Source organism: Bos javanicus, chromosome 10, assembly GCF_032452875.1.
Source record: "Bos javanicus breed banteng chromosome 10, ARS-OSU_banteng_1.0, whole genome shotgun sequence".
In the NCBI taxonomy this organism is placed as follows: domain Eukaryota; kingdom Metazoa; phylum Chordata; class Mammalia; order Artiodactyla; family Bovidae; genus Bos; species Bos javanicus.
Window position 1 is genome coordinate 52,569,124 of NC_083877.1, and position 22,035 is coordinate 52,591,158.

The window sequence follows — 22,035 nt, forward strand, 5'->3', positions numbered from 1 at the left end:
GTCTACAATGTGAACAGCAGATTTTGTAATTCACCAAGAAAAGCAACTTGGCAGGATTCCAAGAGGGTGTGAGGATGACCCAGGTGTCTCACATATAGACCCTACAAATGTTTGTCCAAAAAAGTTTATCCATTGTTTCTTTTAGGCTCTTGCTTGGCATGAGGTCCTTGTGGATAATCATTATGCGTATTTTTGGTGGGGGAGTGTTAGTGGGGGTTTATGTGGAAATTGGAATAAACACAGAGCTTCTAATCTGAAAACAGTAAAATACCATCCCCTAATACACAGGCTTTTTGTGAAGAAGAGGGCATAAAACATATGAAAGTGCTTCAAAGAATGTTACTTTGAAAAGCTTCATCTGCATCTTTTTCTATCTTCATTTTTGCTCTAAATCTGTAAATAAGTACATTTTAACCACTAATCACCGTTTGGTCAGCCTTCAGGAAAAGGCTAAGTGGCCACTATAATCAGTAGAGAGGGTAAGAGGAGAAATATATAACCCAGAGAAGCTACAGACTTACATTATCAGCTTAGTTCTACAAGCCTGATTCTGTCTTGATGGGTTTTCCAGATAAGGTCACAGCCAATGCACAAAAGAAAAGCAGCGTGGTCCTTAAAAACTCTTGCCCCGCCCCCCCACACAAGAACTACATTAAGGTAATGCGTATGCTAACTAAACTTAGCTGTGGTAACTGTTCTGCAATATATACATATATCAATCATGAAGTTGTACACCCTAAACATTCACAATATCATATGTCAATTACATCTCAAGAAAGCTAGGAGAAAAGGAAAAAAAGCAGTATGGGCATTCCTGGGAACAATGAGACGGTGGGGGAAAAGAAAACCAACCAGAATGCATTACTGTTTGAGAGAGGAATGTAAAAAACTCACTAGTTTACTATGTTAAAAAAAAGATGGCACATTTATTGCTACATAAATGTTATATACATATTGTGTTTTCTGTTACAGTGACAGAAAAAATTTTGAACTTCTTGCTGCTGGTTGAAAAGGTTTATCAATAATACCTTGAATTTGACACAGGATACAAATCTGCAATAAACCAACAATGGAAACTGGAGAACAAGATGAGAAGCAATTCATCTCGAACAATTAGCTCTTACAATACTCCATAGGTACTACACGGTATGCTAGAATCCTACTATGGTCTTAAAATGCTATTGTAAATTTCTGATATTAATGAACAGGTTATGGTAAATAACCCTACATTTTTACTACCTAATATAATAAAATAAAGTAAGAAACTTTTTACTGAAAACTTTTCGATTTCAAAAATCTAGAAAGAGTAATATTTAGAATTCAAGAAATTTTCTTACAAGATTATTGTATAAAAGACTAGCTACAGTGAAAAATAAGCCAAATGTTTTTTTCTTTCTATTTTATGAAGGAAAGCTTCTGGGCATACTGCAGAGTCTAATATAGCGAAAAAGACAACAAGCTCCGAAGAAAAAGGCCAGGCAGTGGCATATGTTCACTCACACATCATAAGCAACAACTTCTGTTTAGCTGATTAACACTGAAATGAAGAACAAGGCCACAGATAAGAGTCTGATGTAATCGGAGAATACAGGCAAATTAAAGTAACCAAAATGTCCACTACGTTTGCAAAAGAGTGATTTGTTAGGAACCATCCTGATCGGAGGATCTGAAGTTCTGTCTTAATTGTTTTTGTTCTTTCAAATTAACAGAAATCTTTAAGTTACATAGTGATTTGGGTCCTTTCTTCTGTGTGCTGATTGCCACTGTTGATATTGGCTATAAGGAATTATTAAGCCAAGACAACCTTGTTCAGCATGTTTTTCTCTCCCAGGGTTGTTGTGGTGGAAGACAGGTTTCATGGAAGTTCAAAGTGATTATTATGTCTTAAAAAACAACTCTTAAGGATTAGAGACAGAGGGGTGCCTTAATGCACAGTATTAAGATGGACTGACTAGGACTGGTTTGATGCTAATCTGGCTCATCTTCTTGGGACGGGGCAGACGATTTGCAGTTGATTACATCACCCGTCCAATTCCTCCCCACTGACCAGCCATCCAAATGACAGAGAAGTAAAGGTGAGAAGGAGGACACACGCGTGACCATTGCTCTTATATTCCATTAGGTAATTAGCCTCAGAGTGGTGTGTTCATTTATCACACTACCTGCCTTATTGACTACTGGGTTGTTATGTTCAACATAATCACAGCCTGAAAAATCTTCTTTGTATTTTAAATCCATTTTGTGCTTACTTACAGCTAACACTTTACAAGTACTATATGTAGTACTTACTGCTTGGAAAACAAAGCAATTTCTAAAAAGTAAATTCTTCACTTGTAATTTACACTTCTTGCTATTACAAGCTTTACTATGAAAACCTAGAAGCTTGAAAAGTCTTGGTTATTATTGGAAATAAAGCAAATATTTATTTTGGGGAAAATCTAGGGGACAAAATTTCCCCTTTTAAAATCTTAGCTAGGCTATGGTCACAGATGGTCTCTGCTTATCTTTGTAAGGTAAATATGCAAAGCACATAGAGCTACGTGGAGGACTCTGGACTGTGACCATAATCTATTCAGATTCAGAGACCAAATACAACAGCCACAACAAAAAAATAAAAACGAATGAAAAAATGAACACGAGAGAAATGCTATACCAAGTAATATTTTCCTATTTCATGGAAAACACTATTCATATGGCAAAAGGACAGGAGAGGGCAACAAAAGACTTTTCCCTTCCTTTTTAAGACACTAATAGGTATGCCGGGAATGCTAAGGGCCAATGGTTGTCACTGCTTTGTTCTCTGCACGTGAACAGCTTTAACTAATGCTGGCATCAGCTGAGTGGAGATCAGCTTTCCACATTAACTTTTTCCCTTTATATGTAGACCTTACAGTTCCATAACAATAAATAAAATTTGTAGTTACAATGCATTTGTCAATTCAGTTTAGGCACAAGGCAACTTCCACGGTGAGTGGAGAGATCGAGACAGTCTCTGATTGTGCAGAAGCGACACATGGCTTGCAACAAAATGATCTGTTGCAAACATCTCATGGGTTGACGTTCTATCTGATGAGCTTCCTATCTTCACTTCTGATGGAAGTGTTGACCAGTTGCTTTGATCGTAGGATTACATTTGCATTTCTTGCTTCAAGTGTTTTTTTTTTTCTTCTCCCTCCTATCAGGTTTGTGTCTTCAGATAATCTGAGTTGTCCAAGTCCTTATGAGGAGAGGTCACCTTCTATCTAGCCTATTGATAACTCTGGAACTGTGGTAGGGAGAGCCAAGGGAGAGAAGAGAACCAATTAGGACATCACTGGTAAAAATAAACACCTTCCCAGAAACAAAACAACTTGGTATTCCTCATTTATGCCCAGGTTGACAAAAAATTCAGTTACATAACTTATAAATGTTCTTTCTTTAAAGGTATAACCAAAATGGTTTTTCTTGATGTATGTGGTAAGATGTATTGGTAAGAATCCCAAAATATGGGATTCTATAACAGCTGTGGTAATTACGCGAACCTTAGTTTTGGCAACATGCAGGTTGGCAATACCTGAGCTCAGAGGGTCTGCTCGTCCAGTTCTCAGTGGGGAGACACCGTTATTTCTCAGTGGGGAGACACCGTTAAAACATATATTTATTGCTACATCTAGTTCACTGTAATGTGTTAATTGTTAAACTGAAAGTTTCTGAGGGCGTGGACCTCAGAAAACAAAAGTTTTGAATAAAAAGACTTTCACTTTGAACTCACTTTCACATTGGTTTCAGTTCCTGGTCCATAGTAGGTCCTCAAATAAATGTTTGTTCAACAAATTTATTAAGAGAATTTTACTCTATTAGTACAATTTTATGTTTATATTCTTAATATAATATATATAGTAGTAGCTCTGAATTTTCCCATTTCACCCATTTTGGATGGAAACAGCTTTAGGAAGAATCATACCTTTCACTTTTTTATTAAACAAGGACCACAGAATGGTTTTATAGTAGAGTGATGCTCTTAGGGATGGATAACTGCCATAGTCAAAGCTACTTCGCCTTATATTACGTGGTGGCAAACTCTTGCACTTTTTAGTCAGTCATTCTGCCGTCATCCATTTTTATCAATCATTTTGATTCTAGTAGTTGATTATCTCTTACTGGTTTTAATCTGCTATCCAGTTCTATAAAGAACTGAAGGTTATCAGGTGAAACCAGATAATTGACTTCATGAAATTAGCTAACTTTAAAACATATTTTAATTTCATCCACACTAGGCCTTTGAAATCTTATGGAACAAAGTGCATTTACTACATTTCTTATCACCTTGAACAACTCCCACCCTTCTCCCTCATACTTTTTAAAAAAGGATTCTTTTTGATAGGTGACAATGCTCAAGGCTTACTTTTAACCTAAAGTTGGGGAATTTCCTCATAAAAGAGATAAAAATAGAACTATGAAAGCGGTAGGAGATACAGAGGCAATGAAAGAACAGGAAGTAAACAGTAGGAGAGAAGAGAGATGTGAGGTAGGGAAAGCTGACTGAGAAAGAGCTAGAGAGAGACTGGGAAGAGAATAAGAGGAAATGTGTGCAACAAACAGAGAGACACAAGAAAGGAAGACAAAGCCTTTGAGGCAGGCGATGTGACACTGAATGTCAAGTGCTCTTCTCACAAGAAGCTGGTTACCTGGTACCAGGTTACCTAGTACCTGACCACAGGAAGGTACCTCTGCATAAGCTGCCAACTTACAAAGTCACTTCTGCACAGAAAAACACTGGCTTGTTTTTATTTTAAAGACCTTAAAACATATTTTTGAATAAAAATATTTTTTCATGATATTCTATAGTCTCCACAGGACATGAAGCAATGGCTTGGGTTTTAGAGGATCTGTAATTCAACTAGCTCTTCTCTTTGACAAGCAGAGTCTGTTATATTGCTGATTTTCTTTTTCTTTTTTGGTGGGAAAGGTGATTGAGAGCTTTTTCCAGTGTGCTAATGTTAGAATTATAGTTGACACCTAAATAATTACATCAACACTTTCCTTTCTTTGTACCCAAATGAAATCATCCATTTCTGTCTAGTTTAATCCTAAGAAGGATATATGAAGAGGTGGTAGGAAATCAATTTCTTCAAGTAAAGTTGGTTTATTAACTAACATTTGTAGTTTACAATATATTCTATCAAATTTCAAATGAAATGAAATTCAAAATGAGATATCCACAAAGTTAACAAAATGAAATTGCACTGAATATATTTTTCCTGCTCCAAATCTCACATCCATTTACTTTTACTTACTGCTTTTACTCTGCGGATTAAACTAGGAAACTAACTATACACTGGTGAAGGCAGGTTATAAAAATGAAGTTCCCATCTCTATACCTATTCCATGCTGCAAGCTGTATTTTGTTACTGATCCAAATATTTAATTATGTTCTATATTAATTTCTGTCACAGCAAACATTAACCTTACAACTTATAGATAAAATGAATGTATAATAATTTTAAGAAAAAGACGGTTCACATTATCTAACTACTTGGACAACAACCTGCTACCACTGTTGTCACTTTGTTTAAAAAAAAAATCACAAAGAAGCAAACTGTATTTAATTCATGAAGAGGAAGATAAAAAAAACAGTCTTTTAACAAGTAAATTCCCAAGAGAAGGATGCTCTGCTTCTGTTGTACACAACACCTTTACATTCCTGAATAGATTCCAGAAGGTGTAACTGATATTCTTACAGGAGAAGGAATGTGAGTATTACAGACTTGCATTAATGATTCAAGTGGAAGAAAGCACTGTTTTATGTATGAAGATCTCATGATAAAGAAGAGGCAGATGGCTAACAAAAAAACTGGTTGATGATGCCACCAAGTACTCCTGGGTAGGGGAATGAGGAGCACCAGTGGCAGCAAAAGTATTATTTGACAGATAAATCATAGTACTGTCTTTTTCTTGGATCAGAATAATATTCACGTGAGGGAGTATACATGATGATCTAGAATATAACAGTCCCAAATTCTTTATAAATCAAAGTATACTTCCCTGGTGGCTCAGATGGTAAGCAATCTGCCTGCAATGCAGGACCCCAGTTTTGATCCCTGGGTTGGGAAGATCCCCTGGAGAAGGGAATGGCAACCTACTCCAGTATTCTTGTCTGGAGAATTCCATGGACAGAGGAGCCTGGCAGGTCACAGCCCATGGGGTTGCAAAGAGTTAGACATGACTGAGCCACTAACACACACACACACAGTATCACATTTTGAAGAGAACAGTAATTTGGTACAAAATGGCACAGCAGAAAAATAAGCTGCTGGATTCCAAATTACATGTGACCTTTATCATGACCAGTGCCACCAGAGAATATACAGGTTAGAATTCAAAGGTTCTAACTCGACTTTGAGATAAACTGGGGGACTTCCATGTACTTTTTCATACACATACTTACCTGGCTGCTGTTTACATATGACCCATAGGGTTGGTAGTTTCACTAAGCCCAGGATGAGTTCCTGGCAGTGTGGTTGGTGGCTCTGCCGATACGGCAGAAACTTTTTCTTCTTCCCTTCGCTTAAGGCAGGCTGCTTTGGGGTTAAGGTTCCTCTCTGAAATAAGGAAAAATAATTTTCTCATTAGAGTCACAAGTTATGAATCATGGACTCTTGGGTCTTAAACTGAACAAACTGCTGCTATTTTTTCTTTCTGTGGGGATTACCAATCTCTCTGTAATTTCATTCCCATGATGAATAACACCGCAGAGGCAACAATGATAAGCTTACAAAACACCTCAGCATTAAATGAGCCTTGAAACTTATACTTCTTACTGACCATATTGTGTATTCTTCTTATGACTCGGTTTTCCAGGATTTCAGTATCTAAAAGCTGTTCTTCTACTGTTTCATCCAAACACTGTAGCAAGTGCTGTTATTAGACTACTGAATCTCCTCAATGTCCTGCAAAGGTATGATACTCTGAAGTGCTACAAATGCTGACACTCTCTATGTACTGGAGAGGGACATCTGTGCTTTATCCAGAATTCTGCCAGTTCAGAAAATGATAAACTAAGAGATACTTTCAGCCATTCCTCTATAGGAAAGTGTGCCAATTCCTCCAGGAAGAGAGGTAGCCTGAGTATATCTGTTTTTCTTCTTTGATTTATATGCAGGACGAGATGACTGAGATGTCCTTTCTACAGTTGGGGTTGTGACTGAGAAGGTTATAAAAACCTTTACCGCTTTGTATATAAATTAGATAGCAGAGAAGACCAAATGGAACTTCTGATGTGGGCATTTTCAAAGGCGCTTAAAGTATGGGATATTACCATATAAAATAAAGGTAAAGAAAATCCACTGAACTAAAGACCCACTGGATGAAAACCTACTTAGGAACAACAGTTCCTCTGTAATTTCTTTAAATGAGTTGTAAGTACAAGATATCTAATTCATGATGCCTCCTGGTGTAGTTTTTTGTTTCAGTTTATAATATACAGTATAAAAGTTGCTACATTTATTCTTATAAACTGATTAAAATGTCTTCATGAATATAATATAAAAAGATCACTTAGTCTTTAATGAAAACAATACTTTGTATAATTTGTGATTTTTTTTTTACATATTAGATTTTCTTAAAATGATGGCTCAGCTGAATGCAACATAGCAGAGTTTTTTTTTAAGGGCATCTCCTCTTTCAGGGAAAGTGAAAACATATTTGAATATGCATATATCAAGATACATTTATAGTTCACTTCTGAGTTTAAAAAAGTAGATAAAAGACTTTACTATATGGTAAACTTACTGACTCTATTGACTATTACTCATACATGATAACACTTCATCATCTAGGCCCCTGCATTTAGGAAAAGACACGAAGCCTATACAACTCTGGGGAGGCAATGAAAGAAGGAAGGTACTTAATTTATCAGGATAACTTATAGTAGAAATTGGCATGTCCATCATTATGTAAAAATACTAGGAGCTGCTTTCTTAACAAGTGATTGTACAACTCTGACTAATGAGAAGCTTGTCTTTCATGAGGTGTCACATCCCCTTTATTGTGTAGGTAAGAGTCTCATACGATGACCAGAGAGACTGTAAAGAGGGCACAAATTAACATGTAAAATCCAAACAGGATTTGAACATTTCCTAATCGAAACATTCTCACATTTCTCTTACCATTGAACATCACTCTTAGCTAACTATGACTCTGTGTCATACTTGATCTAGGAGGTATGATTAAGATAGATGGAAAGGAAAGGACATGAGCCCAAAAGTCAACTTAGCCAAGATATTGTAGACTCCTACAATGAGTCAGACAACACTTAGGACTGGAAGAACCAAGAGAATATGCTACAGTAAGCTCTACTAGTAGCTCAGACAGTAAAGCATCCACCTGCAGTGCAGGAGACCTGGGTTTGATCCCTGGGTCAGGAAGATCCCCTAGAGAAGGAAATGGCAACCCACTCTAGTATCCTTGCCTAGAAAATTTCATGGACAGAGGAGAATGGTGGGCTATAGTCCATGGGGTCCCAAAGGGTCAGACATGACTGAGTGACTACACACACAAGCTCTACTAAATGTGAAGTAAAGTGAACTTTGATTCAAAAAAGCAAAAGCTGGTGCTGTTGCTTCATACTTCCTGGTCTGTGTGAGCAGCCCATGGCAAACATGTTATGTAGTCAAGAAGGCATGATGTAAAGCTAAGAAGACTCTTTGTGACCCCATGGACTGTAGTCTGCCAGATTCCTCTGTCCATGGAATTTTCAGAAGAAGTCAGACATTCCCTGTGGGGCATGAGAAGTGATTGTCATTCCCACAGTTCTATCAGGTGTCTCTCTCTTACCCTCTGGTGGATGGCTGAGAATTTGCCTCTTTTATAATACCATCTTCTTTTTAACGTGTTTATTAGCACAGTTTTTGGCTAATTCAATAGTTACTTCTTATCATGGTTAGGTAAATATGTGTCATTGTATCTATGTGGACATACATATAAGTCAATAATTTTATATTTGTTTCCTTGTTCATATGACTGTTTTTCCTGTAGCTTATAGTTGCTTTGCTTTTCATTTGTTAATAATGCTAATTTCCCCCCTTAAAATGATCTAATAGATCTAACAAATGCCTCTCAACATTTCTTCCTAAAATCTCAAACACATCATATTATTTATTAATTCTATCTTACTTCCAGGGAAACCTTTCTTCTAACAGTATTCTATTTTCACTATGGACTGGTTCTTTTCTAGGCCTAGCAGTTCTTGTTACAGGATTTTCTTCTGCTACTCCTATGTGGTAGATCCTTTCTTTCCCAAGTGCTATGCCCTTGGCTTTGCTGATTATGTCCTTACTTGGTTTAAGCCTATGTTCCAGATGCTCTCTCAGAAAGTGTTTAAAGGAGGCAAAATTTTAAAGCCTTTGCACATCTGAAATATATTTATCTTTACATTTTAATAAATGGTTTGGGTAGGTACAGAATACTAGGTTGAATATGATTTTTCCTCAGAATTTTAGAGGTATTGCTCCACTATCTCCTGGAATCCAGCACTACTTCAGAACTCTGATGACATTTTGACTCTTGTTCCTTTTTCTGTGAGCTATTTAAATGTTGTCTCTAAAAGCTTTAGGATATTCTGTTGTAACTCGGATGCTCTGAAATTTCATAATGATATACTTTAGCTTGAGGTAATTTTTAAAATCATTATTCTTAATAGAAGATTAGATTTTATGAATCTTGAGACATGTATTCTTCAGTACTTATAAATTTCCTATATTATTACCATGATAATCCCCTTCATTCCTTTCTGCTCTTATACTATAAATCCTATTGGTTAGATGCTAGAGTTCTAGATTAATCCTCTCTAATTTTACTAGTTCTTCTCTTCTATTTTTCATCTCTTTCTAGGAGATTTTTTCAGCTTTATCAGCTAACTTCTCTACTATATTTTTTCTGCTATCATATTACCTGAATATTCCTTTTTCATGGTTTCTCTTTTATGCATACCTTTTCTCTTAGAAGATACTTAAGTTTTCAAAAAAGTTTCCTAATGCGTTTTGTATGTTTTTGTTTTCTTCTGAGTTTCTCTTTGGTTTGGTTTGATCTCAATTTTTCTTTTTCATGTTGGTTTTTCTTAAATCTTTGGTTGTCCTTTAACATTAAAGTAAGACATTAACCAGTGTGGGCTTTACTCTACAGTAATCTAAAAATGAGTCATTATTACTCAGGAACTCCTAAACCTGGAAGTCTTTTCTCTAGAGTATTTTATTTTTTCTGGAAAAGAATTAGCCCATTTCCTTGAGGACAGCATTAATATACTCTGCTGCCGGCATTAGGGAAGCAAGGCAGAATACAGGGCTAGAGGTCCCACTGTTCAGCCTCACGCTTCACCCATTCCCTGTTCTTCTTCATGTTCCAGATTTGCAGTCTTTTCAGATTTCACTTTTTACAGAAAATAATCCCCCTGACTTCTATGGTAGAGGGGAAGAGAGGGCAGAGGTAATATGTAGTACAAAGGAGACTTAGGGATCCAGCCTTACACAGCAAGCTCCAATGAATCTTTGTTTTGGGGTCTGATGCCTGACTTCTGCTTTTTCCCAATAATTAGTAACTCTAAAGTCCAGAGGCTTTCAGGGGATGGGCTATCTGCTTCTTGTTGGTATTCCTCTCTGTTCCACTTAATTTCTTCTAAGTCAGTCAGTTATCTACTCTATCTACTATCTTACACATATTTTTTACTCTCTCACCGGTTATTATCTCCCCTTTATCCTTGTGGGTTAATGCTATTTTTATTCATTTCAGTGGTGTATTATCAATGAATATTTTTGACCACTTATTACTATGTTTGACCATCTCACTGCAACTGAATTAAATCTACTGAGGGTAGGAAATTTGTCTGGGAAAAGGAAAAGCCTCGGGTGATTCTGAGACCAGTGAGATTTGCGAATCACTGTCCTAGTTTATTCATCTTCAGATTCGCTAAGAGACCGGGGAACTAAAATCCTAATAGTTTTATTGTCCCTAAATTATCACAAGAAGAGAAATGAGTTTATCAAGCTGACCTATGAAAGAGTTTGAGGAGGAAGTGTTTGACCACTAATTTAATCTTTAGTGAGGACAAACTTGAAGGTAGTATGTGAAATCTGCTGAGGAAAACAGTAATGATAAAATTATGGTCATGATGATGAAGAGGTTTAAACTGCCAATGACAGACCAGATGGGATTCTGATATATGGGGCACCAAGGCACAAAACGTGCTCTGGGAAAATCTGAGGCTTGGACGGGAAGCCACTTCCTGTTTTTAAGGAGGCACTTAGACCCAGGTCTGGTTGCCCTCCTGGTATAACTGCTTGTCTAAGGATGACAGGATGTGCATAGATAGATGTAGTCTTGGAACACCACCCCATACCAAAGCAGGTATTCAGAGAGCCTAGAGGATGTCCAAAGTAGGTCATGTACATCTTTACAGAAATTGCTGGGTCAAGCGGCCACTGGGCAGGGCTCCTGCAGCGATGAAGAGACTTTCAAAAGTGAACATGTTACCAAAAGAAGTCAAAACTGCTGCAGATAAAGTGCAGAGAAAGAAAGCAATTACACCAAACTCTAAAGTGCTTCTGTAGACAAGGAACGGGCATTATGGGCTACATGAAGGGTTCAAACTCTGTAAGATAGCCAGCAGTGTTTTCCAAGGAGTCTTACATGGATCTCATGGTTTTTACATAAACCTGTAAAATAAGCGCTCTGGGTTTTGAAGTCCACAGTTTAAGGGTAGGAGGAAGATAGGCTTTTATAAATATTAAAGGAGTCCCTAATGAAGTTACAGTTCAGTGTACTTAAGTTTTATTCATTCTAATCAGTCAATGGCTCCTTATATAGTTTTCCAGAATAGTGTGGAAAAAGTCAGTACCCATAACAATGACCAGGAAGTTAGCAGGCAGCTGGATAAGTCGAGATATTACATACTCTTTCAGACTAAGGTTTTCTACTGTAGGGGCTTGCATGGAATTAAGACAAGGTCAGATCTTACAAATGATTGCATAAGATCAGGTTTCCCTAACATCCATACTCTACAGATAATTCAAAAGTCTTAAGACAAGAGCAAGCATCTGGTTTTAGCCGTAGGAGTGTTACTTATTGATCTTTCTTATTTATTAAAAACACTGGAGGAAAAAAATAGATGAATTAATTACTAGTGTATGTTTTTCTGAAAATGTGTTCAAATTCTCTAACTCTGGTTTCCTTAGAAAGAGTATTCCTTCTATGATCAGTGTTGAGAGTTCCTGTTGTAGTTATCAAGCATCTGTCCATTCCTACTCTTTTTTCTTTTCCAACTTTCTTTAAATAAAGAATCATATAAATAGCCAATAAATAAGGAAGAAAAGTTGCTCTCAAGGAGAGAGGTTAGTGATGGGGTCTGGAACCAAATGCCACAATCTATAAATTTTTTGCAAAGAAGCCTAGGATGAGGCATTTGTAGCTTCAAATAAGAAGATATATACGTATATGCAAAAAAGCAAGCTTGATGATAGAACTGCTCAAAGGCTGGAAGCCTGTACTAATTGATAACCCATGGTCTAGAACATAGCTGCCTGGGACAGAGGAGATGTGCAATAAACACTTTGTTAAAAAAAAAGTTTCAAAGCTTCTTTAAGAGTCCATTAAGGGAGTTCCCTGGTGGGTTAGCAGTTAGGGTTCTGGACTTTTCACTGTCATGGCCTGGGCTCAATTTCTGGTTAGGGAACTAAGAACTTACAAGGCATGCCGTGTGCCGCACCCCCCGACCAAAAAGATTCTATCAGAATAACAGTTGGGAGAGTTGTCTGAGTCAATCAGTTGGGAGAGTTGTCTGAGTCAACAGTGGATAAGTCTGTGTAAAGCACACTTTTGTCCTTAGGGACATACAGGCATGCCAGTACACATTCATGCAAGAAGCTCATGGCATTCCTGATGAGGGATCAATGAAGCAACTCTTGACACCTTACTGACATGCATACAAAGGACATTCATAGGAAGCAAAGTGAAGAGAGGCCATGACCAAACATCCTATTAACCAGCAGGGCCTCACAGATGCCCTAGGGGAAAGCAGGCAAGAAACTGACTACAGAAAAGTAGGGATGCTTGGGGCTGGTGCACTGGGACGACCCAGAGGGATGGTATGGGGAGGGAGGAGGGTTCGGGATGGGGAGCACGTGTATACCTGTGATGGATTCATTTTGATGTTTGGCAAAACTAATACAATTGTGTAAAGTTTAAAAATAAAATAAAATTAAAAATATATTAAAAAAAAAAAAAAGAAAAGTAGGGAAGACAGGAAGCAGCAGGGAGAAGGACAAGTGTAGGCAGGTAAATTCAAGAGCATGGGATTCCAGAGTCAATAAGAACAAAGAGGCACAAGACACTAATGCTGAGCAGCAGGCTGGCTGTTCACTGCATTGTTTCATAGCTTTGCTCTCTACTGGTTTGTGGGAAGCACTGAACCTACAGATACTGACCAACATAGTGAGACATATAGGTGAGAGAACCAGGGAAAACCTGATCTAGATGATGCGGTGGCAGGAGTACTAGGAGAGCACATAAATAACTTGCCCAAGTGGAAGAGTGAACGGACACACAAATGTCTGCCCACCAGAAGCAGAACAGTTCATGTTTCTGCTGAACCTACTTACCTCTGACTTGCTGTTCTAGACTAAGGATGACTGCCACGGCCTGATGAAGAATAAGGAGTTTTGTTTGGGGTTTTTCACTCTTTAAATGAAGCTGACACATTCGACCAAGCTCCTTGAATGCCTCATTAATATCTCGTACACGCAAGCGTTCTCTGGCATTGTTGGCCATCCGCCTTTCTTTCTCCCTTTCTATCTTCTGTTCTGGGTTCAAATCCTCATCTTCATTAGTACTGCTGGAAATGAAAGTAACAACAATGTCCATTAGGTTCCCTATAAAGTAAGATATGCTAATTGCACAAAATTATGAAGTATAAAAATTAAAATGACCTATACATTTTATCAAACGGTAACAGCTACACTTAAATAATGTGTATTAATTTTCAATCTTTCCTTGATGTAAATATATAGCTATATAGTTGAAATTATACCACACATACATTTAAATGCATTTCCACTGTACATTACTGCATAAAGACTTCAAACTAGTGAAACACTTCATAAATATAATTTGAATGACCACATATTATAGCACCCTGCTTTTCCGAATATGATTAGCAGCATCAGCATTATTGTTTAAAAACTTTACTTTTTACTTCACTGTAAAAACAGTGTTGCATTACTGTTAAAAATATAACATCTCAGGTTCTACTGAAAACCTACTGAATCAGAAGCTTCCTTTTAACAAGATTCATATTACATTAATGTCACTTAGAAACACTGTCCTATTATAGTAATGTGTTATAGTTTATGTTCTTATGTTTATGTTTATGTTCTTATGTTCTTCTCCCCAGTCCACTGAGGAGGAGGAAGAAAAGCTTAAGATACGGCATGAAAGAAGTATCTCAGAAAATTACTAATTTTGTTCCAGAAAAAAATATTACCATCAATGGTGATGATTTTAAAACATGGTTGAACTGGAACAACCATGGAAGGTTGTTTGCTTATTCCTTGAAAGGAAAGTTATGACCAACCTAGACAGCATATTAAAAAGCAGAGACATTACTTTGTCAACTAAGGTCTGTCTAGTCAAGGCTATGGTTTTTCCAGTAGTCATGTATGGATATGAGAGTTGGACTATAAAGAAAGCTGAGCGCCAAAGAATTGATGCTTTTGAACTGTGGTGTTGGAGAAGACTCTTGAGAGTCCGCTGGACTGCAAGGAGATTCAGCCAGTCCATCCTAAATGAGATCAGTCCTGGGTGTTCATTGGAAGGACTGATGTTGAAGCTGAAACTCCAGTATTTGGCCACCTGATGTGAAGAGCTGACTCATTTGAAAAGACCCTGATGCTGGGAAAGATTGAGGGCAGGAGGAGAAGGGGACGACAGAGGATGAGATGGTTGGATGGCATCACCGACTCAATGGACATGGGTCTGGGTAAACGCCAGGAGCTGGTGATGGACAGGGAGGCCTGGCGTGCAGGGTTCATGGGGTTGCAAAGAGTCAGACACGTCTGAGCGACTGAACTGAACTGAATTGATACAGCCTCTAAAAAGAAAGCTGAAGATTCTGCAGCAAAAGACTATATGCGCTGTATGATTCCATTTATAGGAGCTTCTAGAAAACACAAAACTAACGTAAGGGAAAGCAGATCAATGTCTGCCAGAGGATGACAGAAGATGACTGATTATAAATGGGTATGAGTATGGGTATGAGGAAACTTTCTATGCTGGTAGAAATATTCTACATTATTAATATCTATGTATATCTATGTATATATTAATATCTATGATTTCTATGTATATCACCATATACATTTGCCAAAGGACAAAAATTGTGCACTTAAAATTGATATATTTTACTATATTTTGAATTAAACCTAAATAAAGCTGCCTAAAAGCAAAAAAAACAAAAGAAAAAAAGATGTTGCAGAAAATACTCATGGATAGATGAAAAGGTTAAAAATACATTATTAAATTTAAAAAGCTGAAATTATAAAACTTATATCCAGTTTATTTCCAATTTAAACTGTATTTATGGAAAAAAGATATTCCTTGAAAAGTAAACAACAGTTAATTCAAGTGTTTTTTTGTGTTTTCTTGGTGTGCTTTTCTATAATTTTCAAATTTCTGTAATGAAAATGGACTAATTAATTGGAAAAATGGCGAGAAAAATGCTTTGGAATAACTTCTAGAAAATTCTATTTATATTCAACATTTCAGTAAATTACTGGGTAGAGTCTCTTAGAATCTGGAAAATCTGTGCACAAAGAATCGATGTTCTACCTCTTCTCTAATACCTTGAGTACTTTAATAAAGAACAAGTAGACAACAGATTTTTACTCCTAATTGTCAAGAAATACGTAAAAGTATTCTTTTGATAATAGAGAATCACTAGCTCGTTGACTTCAAAGGAACCTTTCCAGATTATCTAGCCCAGAGGTTTCCAAATGTGGCCACTCATCAGCATCTTTAGGAGTTCTTCTAGTCTTCAAAGGCCCCATTGCTGGGGATGCTTGGGCAGTGAGCTTGGGTGAGAAATGCACCTGCATTTCTAAAATGTTTTACAGGTCTGCGGTGCAGGGTTGAGAACCACTACAACATCAGTGACCTCCCTAGGGTTACACTGCTAATTGGTTGTAGAGTGGAGAAAAGAACCCAGGTAGTGCTTCGTGGAAGAAAACCAAGAACACGTATATAAAATTATCATCACCATAAATTATTGTAGTACCTTTACTGATATTTACAGCATGGGAGACAGTATGAAAAGAGCTTTATATGCATAATTTTCAGTTTATTCCCACAAGAATCCTAAATAGAAAATTTCCTTTAAGATGGAACCAAACCTCAGCAAATTTTACTAACCTGCCATGGTCATTTGACAAAATGTAGTGAAGCCATGATTCAAGTCCAGGTTAGCCTTATTTTGTCCAAAGCCATGTTTTAAATTTACTATTATTAACTATCAAGTATAGTTCTTGCTAACCCATTATACTGCATTCTCAGTTTCTGATGACCTATAACAGAGCTCAGCAAACTGGACCGAGAGCCAGCCACCTATTTTTGTAAATAAAATTTTATTGGAAGATCTGTTATGTATTTGGCTGCTTTCATGCAACAATGGCAATGTTCAATAGTTGCAACAGACCTGCATGACCCATAAAGACTAGAATATTTACTATCTGGCCCTTCACACAGGAAGTTTGCTGACCTGTATGATAAAAGGATGAATGATGAGGAGAGGTGTAAATTATTCTCCTAAAGTTCTGTTTGAATCATGAAGCTGAAAGAATTAAGATGCCTCAAAGGAGTGGCCTTGGGATTCCCTGAGCCAGTTTTGTCTTCTTCCTGCCCTTGCACAACTGAATACAATGCATATTAAAATGATAGAATTATTTTAAAAAATAGGTAGTATTAGGTTGTAAGATTTAATTTTCCCAAGAGAAATGTTAAAGTATTGAAAATAGTGAGACTATTAAATATAAAAAGACAACTTTTAAATATATGAATGACAGAAAGGACCATGCTGGTTTTTTGTTTTTATTTAATTAAAAAAATTTTTTTTGGCTGTGTTGGGTCTTTGTTGCTGAGCAGGCTTTTCTACAGCTGTGGGAAGCAAAGGTTACTCTAGTTGCAGTACACGGGCTTCTCATTGTAGTGGCTTTTCTTGGCACATGGGCTTAGTTGTTCCACAGCATGTGGGATCTTCCCAGATCAGGCATCGAACCCATGTTTCCGGCATTGACAGGTGGATTCTTTATGGCCAAGCCACTAGGGAAGCCCTACGCTGGTTCTTTTAGTTAACCTGGCATACTTATTGAAATTTCCTTTGTACCATACTTTCACACAAAGAACAATTAAATTTTTTTTTTATTTATTTGGCTGTGTTAGGCCTTAGTCGCACCATATGGGATCTTAGTTTCCCAACCAGAGATCAAACCCATATCCCCTGTACTGGAAGGCAGATTCTTAACCACTGAACCAAGAGGGAAGTCCCAAAGAACAATGTTTTAAATATAAATATATGTGATATATACTTACTACTGATAAATAAATATATATCAAGAAACAGAATGTACCACGTGCATGAGTGCTCAGCTGTGTCCGATTCTTTTGTGACCCCATAGACTGTAGCCTATTAGGTTCTTCTGTCCATGGGATTTCCCAGGCAAGAATACTGGAGTGGGTAGCCATTTCCTCCTGCAGGGAATAGTCTCCTGCATTGGCAGGTGGATTCTCTACCACTGAGCCACCAGCAGAAAAAAAAAAAAAAAAGACTAGGAGGAGGATTTATCACAAATAAATTCTCTCTTTTCATGTAGAACTAAAAGAAAAATCTGATGGAAGAATTTAGAAATCATTTGAAACTAATCTCATTATGTGTTCAATATCCATATTTCAAAGTAGTCAAGTCCAGTTTCTAGAACTCCTTGCCTAACAACAGTGCATGTGGAGTACTTCCTTTTCCATACTCTTTTCAAATTTTTGTTTAAAACATGAATTTACAAATTTCTTTTATAAAGAGCCAGGCAGTAAATATTTTCAACTTTGTGGGCCATCTCTCAGATCTACTCAAATCTGCCACTGCACTATAAGAACAGCCACAGACAATATGTAAATGAATGGTGCATGGCGGTGTTCCAATAAAACTTTATTTATAAAAAAGGCAATAAACTAGATTTGGCCCCTGGGCTATAGTTTGCCAGTCCCAGGTTTAAATCATAGAAGAGGTCCTAACTTAAAATAATATACTTAATAATATATAATTTATTACATATTAATATATAATAATATACTTAAAATAATATATTCAAATAATTATTGACAGATTGCATCTACCTATACTTGTACAATTTAACTTGCTTTAGCTATTTTGTTCTCTAGCTGTCGTACAGACTATAAGCACTGAGGGGAGAAAAGTAATTCTTTTTTATATGCAGACCCTAAAATATTGTTGGAAACATGGAAAACAAACTTAGAATCAGCCTCATATGTCTCCTGTTTAGGGATGCTGTGAGGATTAAATGAGATGACAGACATAAAAGTCCCAACACAGTATCTACAACACAGCTGACACTTTTCACCCATGGCAAGTGAGTGAAATGTGACTTGGATAGTAACAAATACCTTGTTCTGCCTCTAGATGAAACTTTGATATCTTTTTGGGAGGATTCATCATCTGATTTCATGTCATCTGATGAAGGAGGTTCATGAAGGTTTTCATCTTTCTCTTTATTTTCAGTCTTGATTTCTGTTGGAACAACAGTTCCAGACTGACTTTGCAAGCCACCTAACAAAGAGGCAAAGAACAAAATAAACGTCCAGACTCATTTGTGAATTAGAATTAAGACAGCAAAAAACTTTCTTGATGGCAAATATCCTTAGTTGTTTTAGAGCTATGATGGAAATCTGAAGATGTAAAAGGGTAAGCTATTCAGACTTGCACAGAGCGTGTCCACAAACTTTAGAAAAAAATGCTTTCTAAAGCATCTGTATTAAAAAAACAAACAAACAAACAAGGTTGACCCCAATGGTGAGTCCAATGTTCACTTTCAGGTACCATTTAAAAGTTAAACAAGGTATGAGAAACATGATGCATTTTAGAAACCAACTTTTAAGATGCTGCCAAGGTAAAGGAAATAAGCTTTAACATTTTCCTGGACAAACACAATAAAACAGGTATCATGGTTAAATATAATTGGGAAAACTTTACTTTGATGATCTTTTATTACCTATATATTTGTACTTATTTATAAGGTCTACTATAACATTGGCCACAGTTTGCTTTTTACAAGAATTATCTGTCTCTCCAATTAAATTATAATCTTCTAAACAACAGCTATTATCATTCAGAACTCTAAATATAGCCAGAAATATCTTTCTCACTGCCTCTAGGGACCATGAAGACTCATCCATGAGGGGAAGTGATTTAAAAAGAGACAGGACAGGGTCTTTCCTGGCGATGCAGAGGTTAAGACTCCGTGCCTCCACTGCAGGGGGTGTGGGTTCAATCCCAGGTTAGGGAACTAAGATCCTGCATGCCTTGCTGTGCGGCCAAAAAAGGGGGGGAAAAAAAAGAACAGAAGCTAAAAAGATGACCAGTAAACACTGAACAACAGTTTGTACAGGGTTCCATCCATCAATAAACATCTATAATTGGATCAGCTAAACCGATCAAAGTACTGAACCCTAAATGTCTACCCTGGACATTAATGCAATAGTAACATTGTTTGGAATTCTAAGATGACTTTTGATGAACAGATGTCAATTTGACTGTGAAAAAGGTGACAGAGCTCCAAATGATACCTCTGTCTGCACTACTGCTGAAAACCAACAATACAGTTACCTCTATAATTCTCCTGTGTTTTATGGTTCAAGTCTGTGCTTGAAGCAGTGACCGTACTAGACAGGACTGAATGATTGCCATTGAGACTGACAGAGTCTTCTCGATGAGTTCCAACCTAAAGTAAACAAACAAACAAAAATGTTCATGGGGCAGTAACTGTTCAAATTCTTTCACTGAGTTTAATAGAGAAAACAGTATCACTTATCTAAATTTAGCAACTGTTTTTGGATGTCACTTTTCTGGGTTTTGAACTGTAAAAGACTTGATAGTAGTAGTACTGTTTCTGAGCAAAAATATTTTTTAAAAAATATTTTAAAAAATTTTAACTTTCAAAGTTTATATTCCACAGAGGGTTGCTGTGAGAAGCAAATGAGCTAACAGAGATAAAGCACTCTATATGCTATGTGCGGTGCTGTGCTTAGTCACTCAGTCATGCCCAACTCTTTGTGAGAGCACAGTATATTATAAGCTCTATTCTGTATCAGTCAATCTGAAAACCTATTCTACATACTACTGAAATATGTTAAAGTATCCATGAATTTGTATTTCTTCTTAAAAAAAAATTAAAAGAGCAGCAAAAGCAATACAAAATTAAAATAGCTTAGAAGTTCTACATTTCCAGGAACCAAAATTGCCATATATTTTTATTCTCAGTTTTAATCAGATTTAGACAAGTCGCAGTTAACTTAAACTGAGAAGCTATGGCATGTAATTTTAGCTAATGCAATATTTTTAGAAAAACTGTTACAACTGAAGCTTTTTATTAGAACAATAGCAGACGAGTCAACTAGAAGATTAAGCTTTTGATTAAATAGATTTATTGCCTGGAGTTATACATGAGAACCACTGTTTTTCAACAAATCCTTCAATCCCAGTAAAACACCATGCTTTGAATCCCTCTTGAGTAATTAATATAGCTTTTCTCTTTCATGACTTTGTATGGATTTTACCCTAATATAAATACCCCTATGCAAGTTTATCCTTTGGTTTCCTGTGAGCCAAACAAAAGACACAAAAGTTTCAGGCAATGCAGGCTACTGGTACTGAATCTGATCAGAACAAACCAGGTCTTTCACCTTACTTTTGAAGAAATGTCTGTCCTCTGCCTTTATTCTTACCTTTAATGTAGTTAAACAACAAAACAACAACAAAAACCATTTAATGTATTCCACAGCTACTTTTAAAATTATTTGAAGATTAGGTGTGTCACTACTCCCCTGGATGATCAAGCATTGACTACATCCTTTTTCTAAACCACACAAATTCATCACTCATTAGAATAATAAAATCTTAAAGCTGGGAAGGGACCACAGAAATCAAAGTAGTCTTCTGCACCCTTACTACTTAGGAAATCTTTCCTTATCCCTTAACCTTTACTTCTACACTGAACTTCAACACACCCCCAATAAAAAAATCTTGAGAAAAACCTGAAGAACTAAACCTAATAACAAGTGAAGTAGACTGTGAAAATTACTTTCAAGAGAGGAAATCATTTTTAAAAGTTTATGATACCCTATCTCTAGGGAATCCTAGTCATGTTTATTCTTAACACATAGGTTGCTTTCAAGCTAGCTATAACTACTCATGATTTGAGGGGAAAGTTGGTTCAAAATTCCTTTTTATAAAAATAGACGATATAGATATAACACGTAGCTACAAATTATTTGGGAACTTAGGAGCCTCAGCCTATTTTAAAGATAATGTATTTAAAGATAATGTAGAATAATGTATTCTAAAGATAGAATAATTTTTGACTGGCTGAGGAAGTCATTGCAGGATAAAGCAAAAGCTAAAAGATTCTATGTTTGTATTTACAATGTGGACTTAAAACTTCCTATGTTCTTTGGTAATATGTGTTAATTTTGCTCTTCTATAGTATTTTGAGTTATCATACCAAGTATTTTTAAAAATAGGCTTTTAAAATTTAAACATAAGTATATTTACTATGTATTTTATCTGTGAAACCTATTTTAGAGCTTCAGAAGACAATACCATTGAACAAACTGAATTTCACTGAGTGGTAAGTGATGATATATCTGTGAAATTCTTATTTTTTTTTTACTTCATTAGTATAAATAATTCTTTGATTTTCTGAATCTCAACTAATAAAAATGTTCTATCAC

At 36.4% G+C, this 22,035-nt stretch overlaps 1 protein-coding gene across 11 annotated transcripts in view; it reads right to left on the reverse strand.

Annotated features, from left to right (window-relative positions):
- Positions 1 to 906: 906 nt before the first annotated feature.
- The window catches only part of TCF12 (transcription factor 12), a 392,889-nt gene continuing 371,760 nt past the window's right edge, over positions 907 to 22,035 (reverse strand). For 8 of the 11 annotated variants that reach the window (XM_061431177.1, XM_061431172.1, XM_061431173.1 and 5 more), the window contains 5 exons: positions 19,913 to 20,027; positions 18,694 to 18,856; positions 13,629 to 13,861; positions 6,428 to 6,581; positions 907 to 3,265 (listed from right to left, as the gene is read on the reverse strand). In XM_061431177.1, coding sequence (XP_061287161.1) covers positions 6,439 to 6,581; positions 13,629 to 13,861; positions 18,694 to 18,856; positions 19,913 to 20,027 — 654 coding nt within the window. In that variant the 3' untranslated portion in view covers positions 907 to 3,265; positions 6,428 to 6,438. The remainder of the gene's footprint in view (positions 3,266 to 6,427; positions 6,582 to 13,628; positions 13,862 to 18,693; positions 18,857 to 19,912; positions 20,028 to 22,035) is intronic. The other 3 variants (XM_061431178.1, XM_061431176.1, XM_061431182.1) reach the window with 1 other exon arrangement.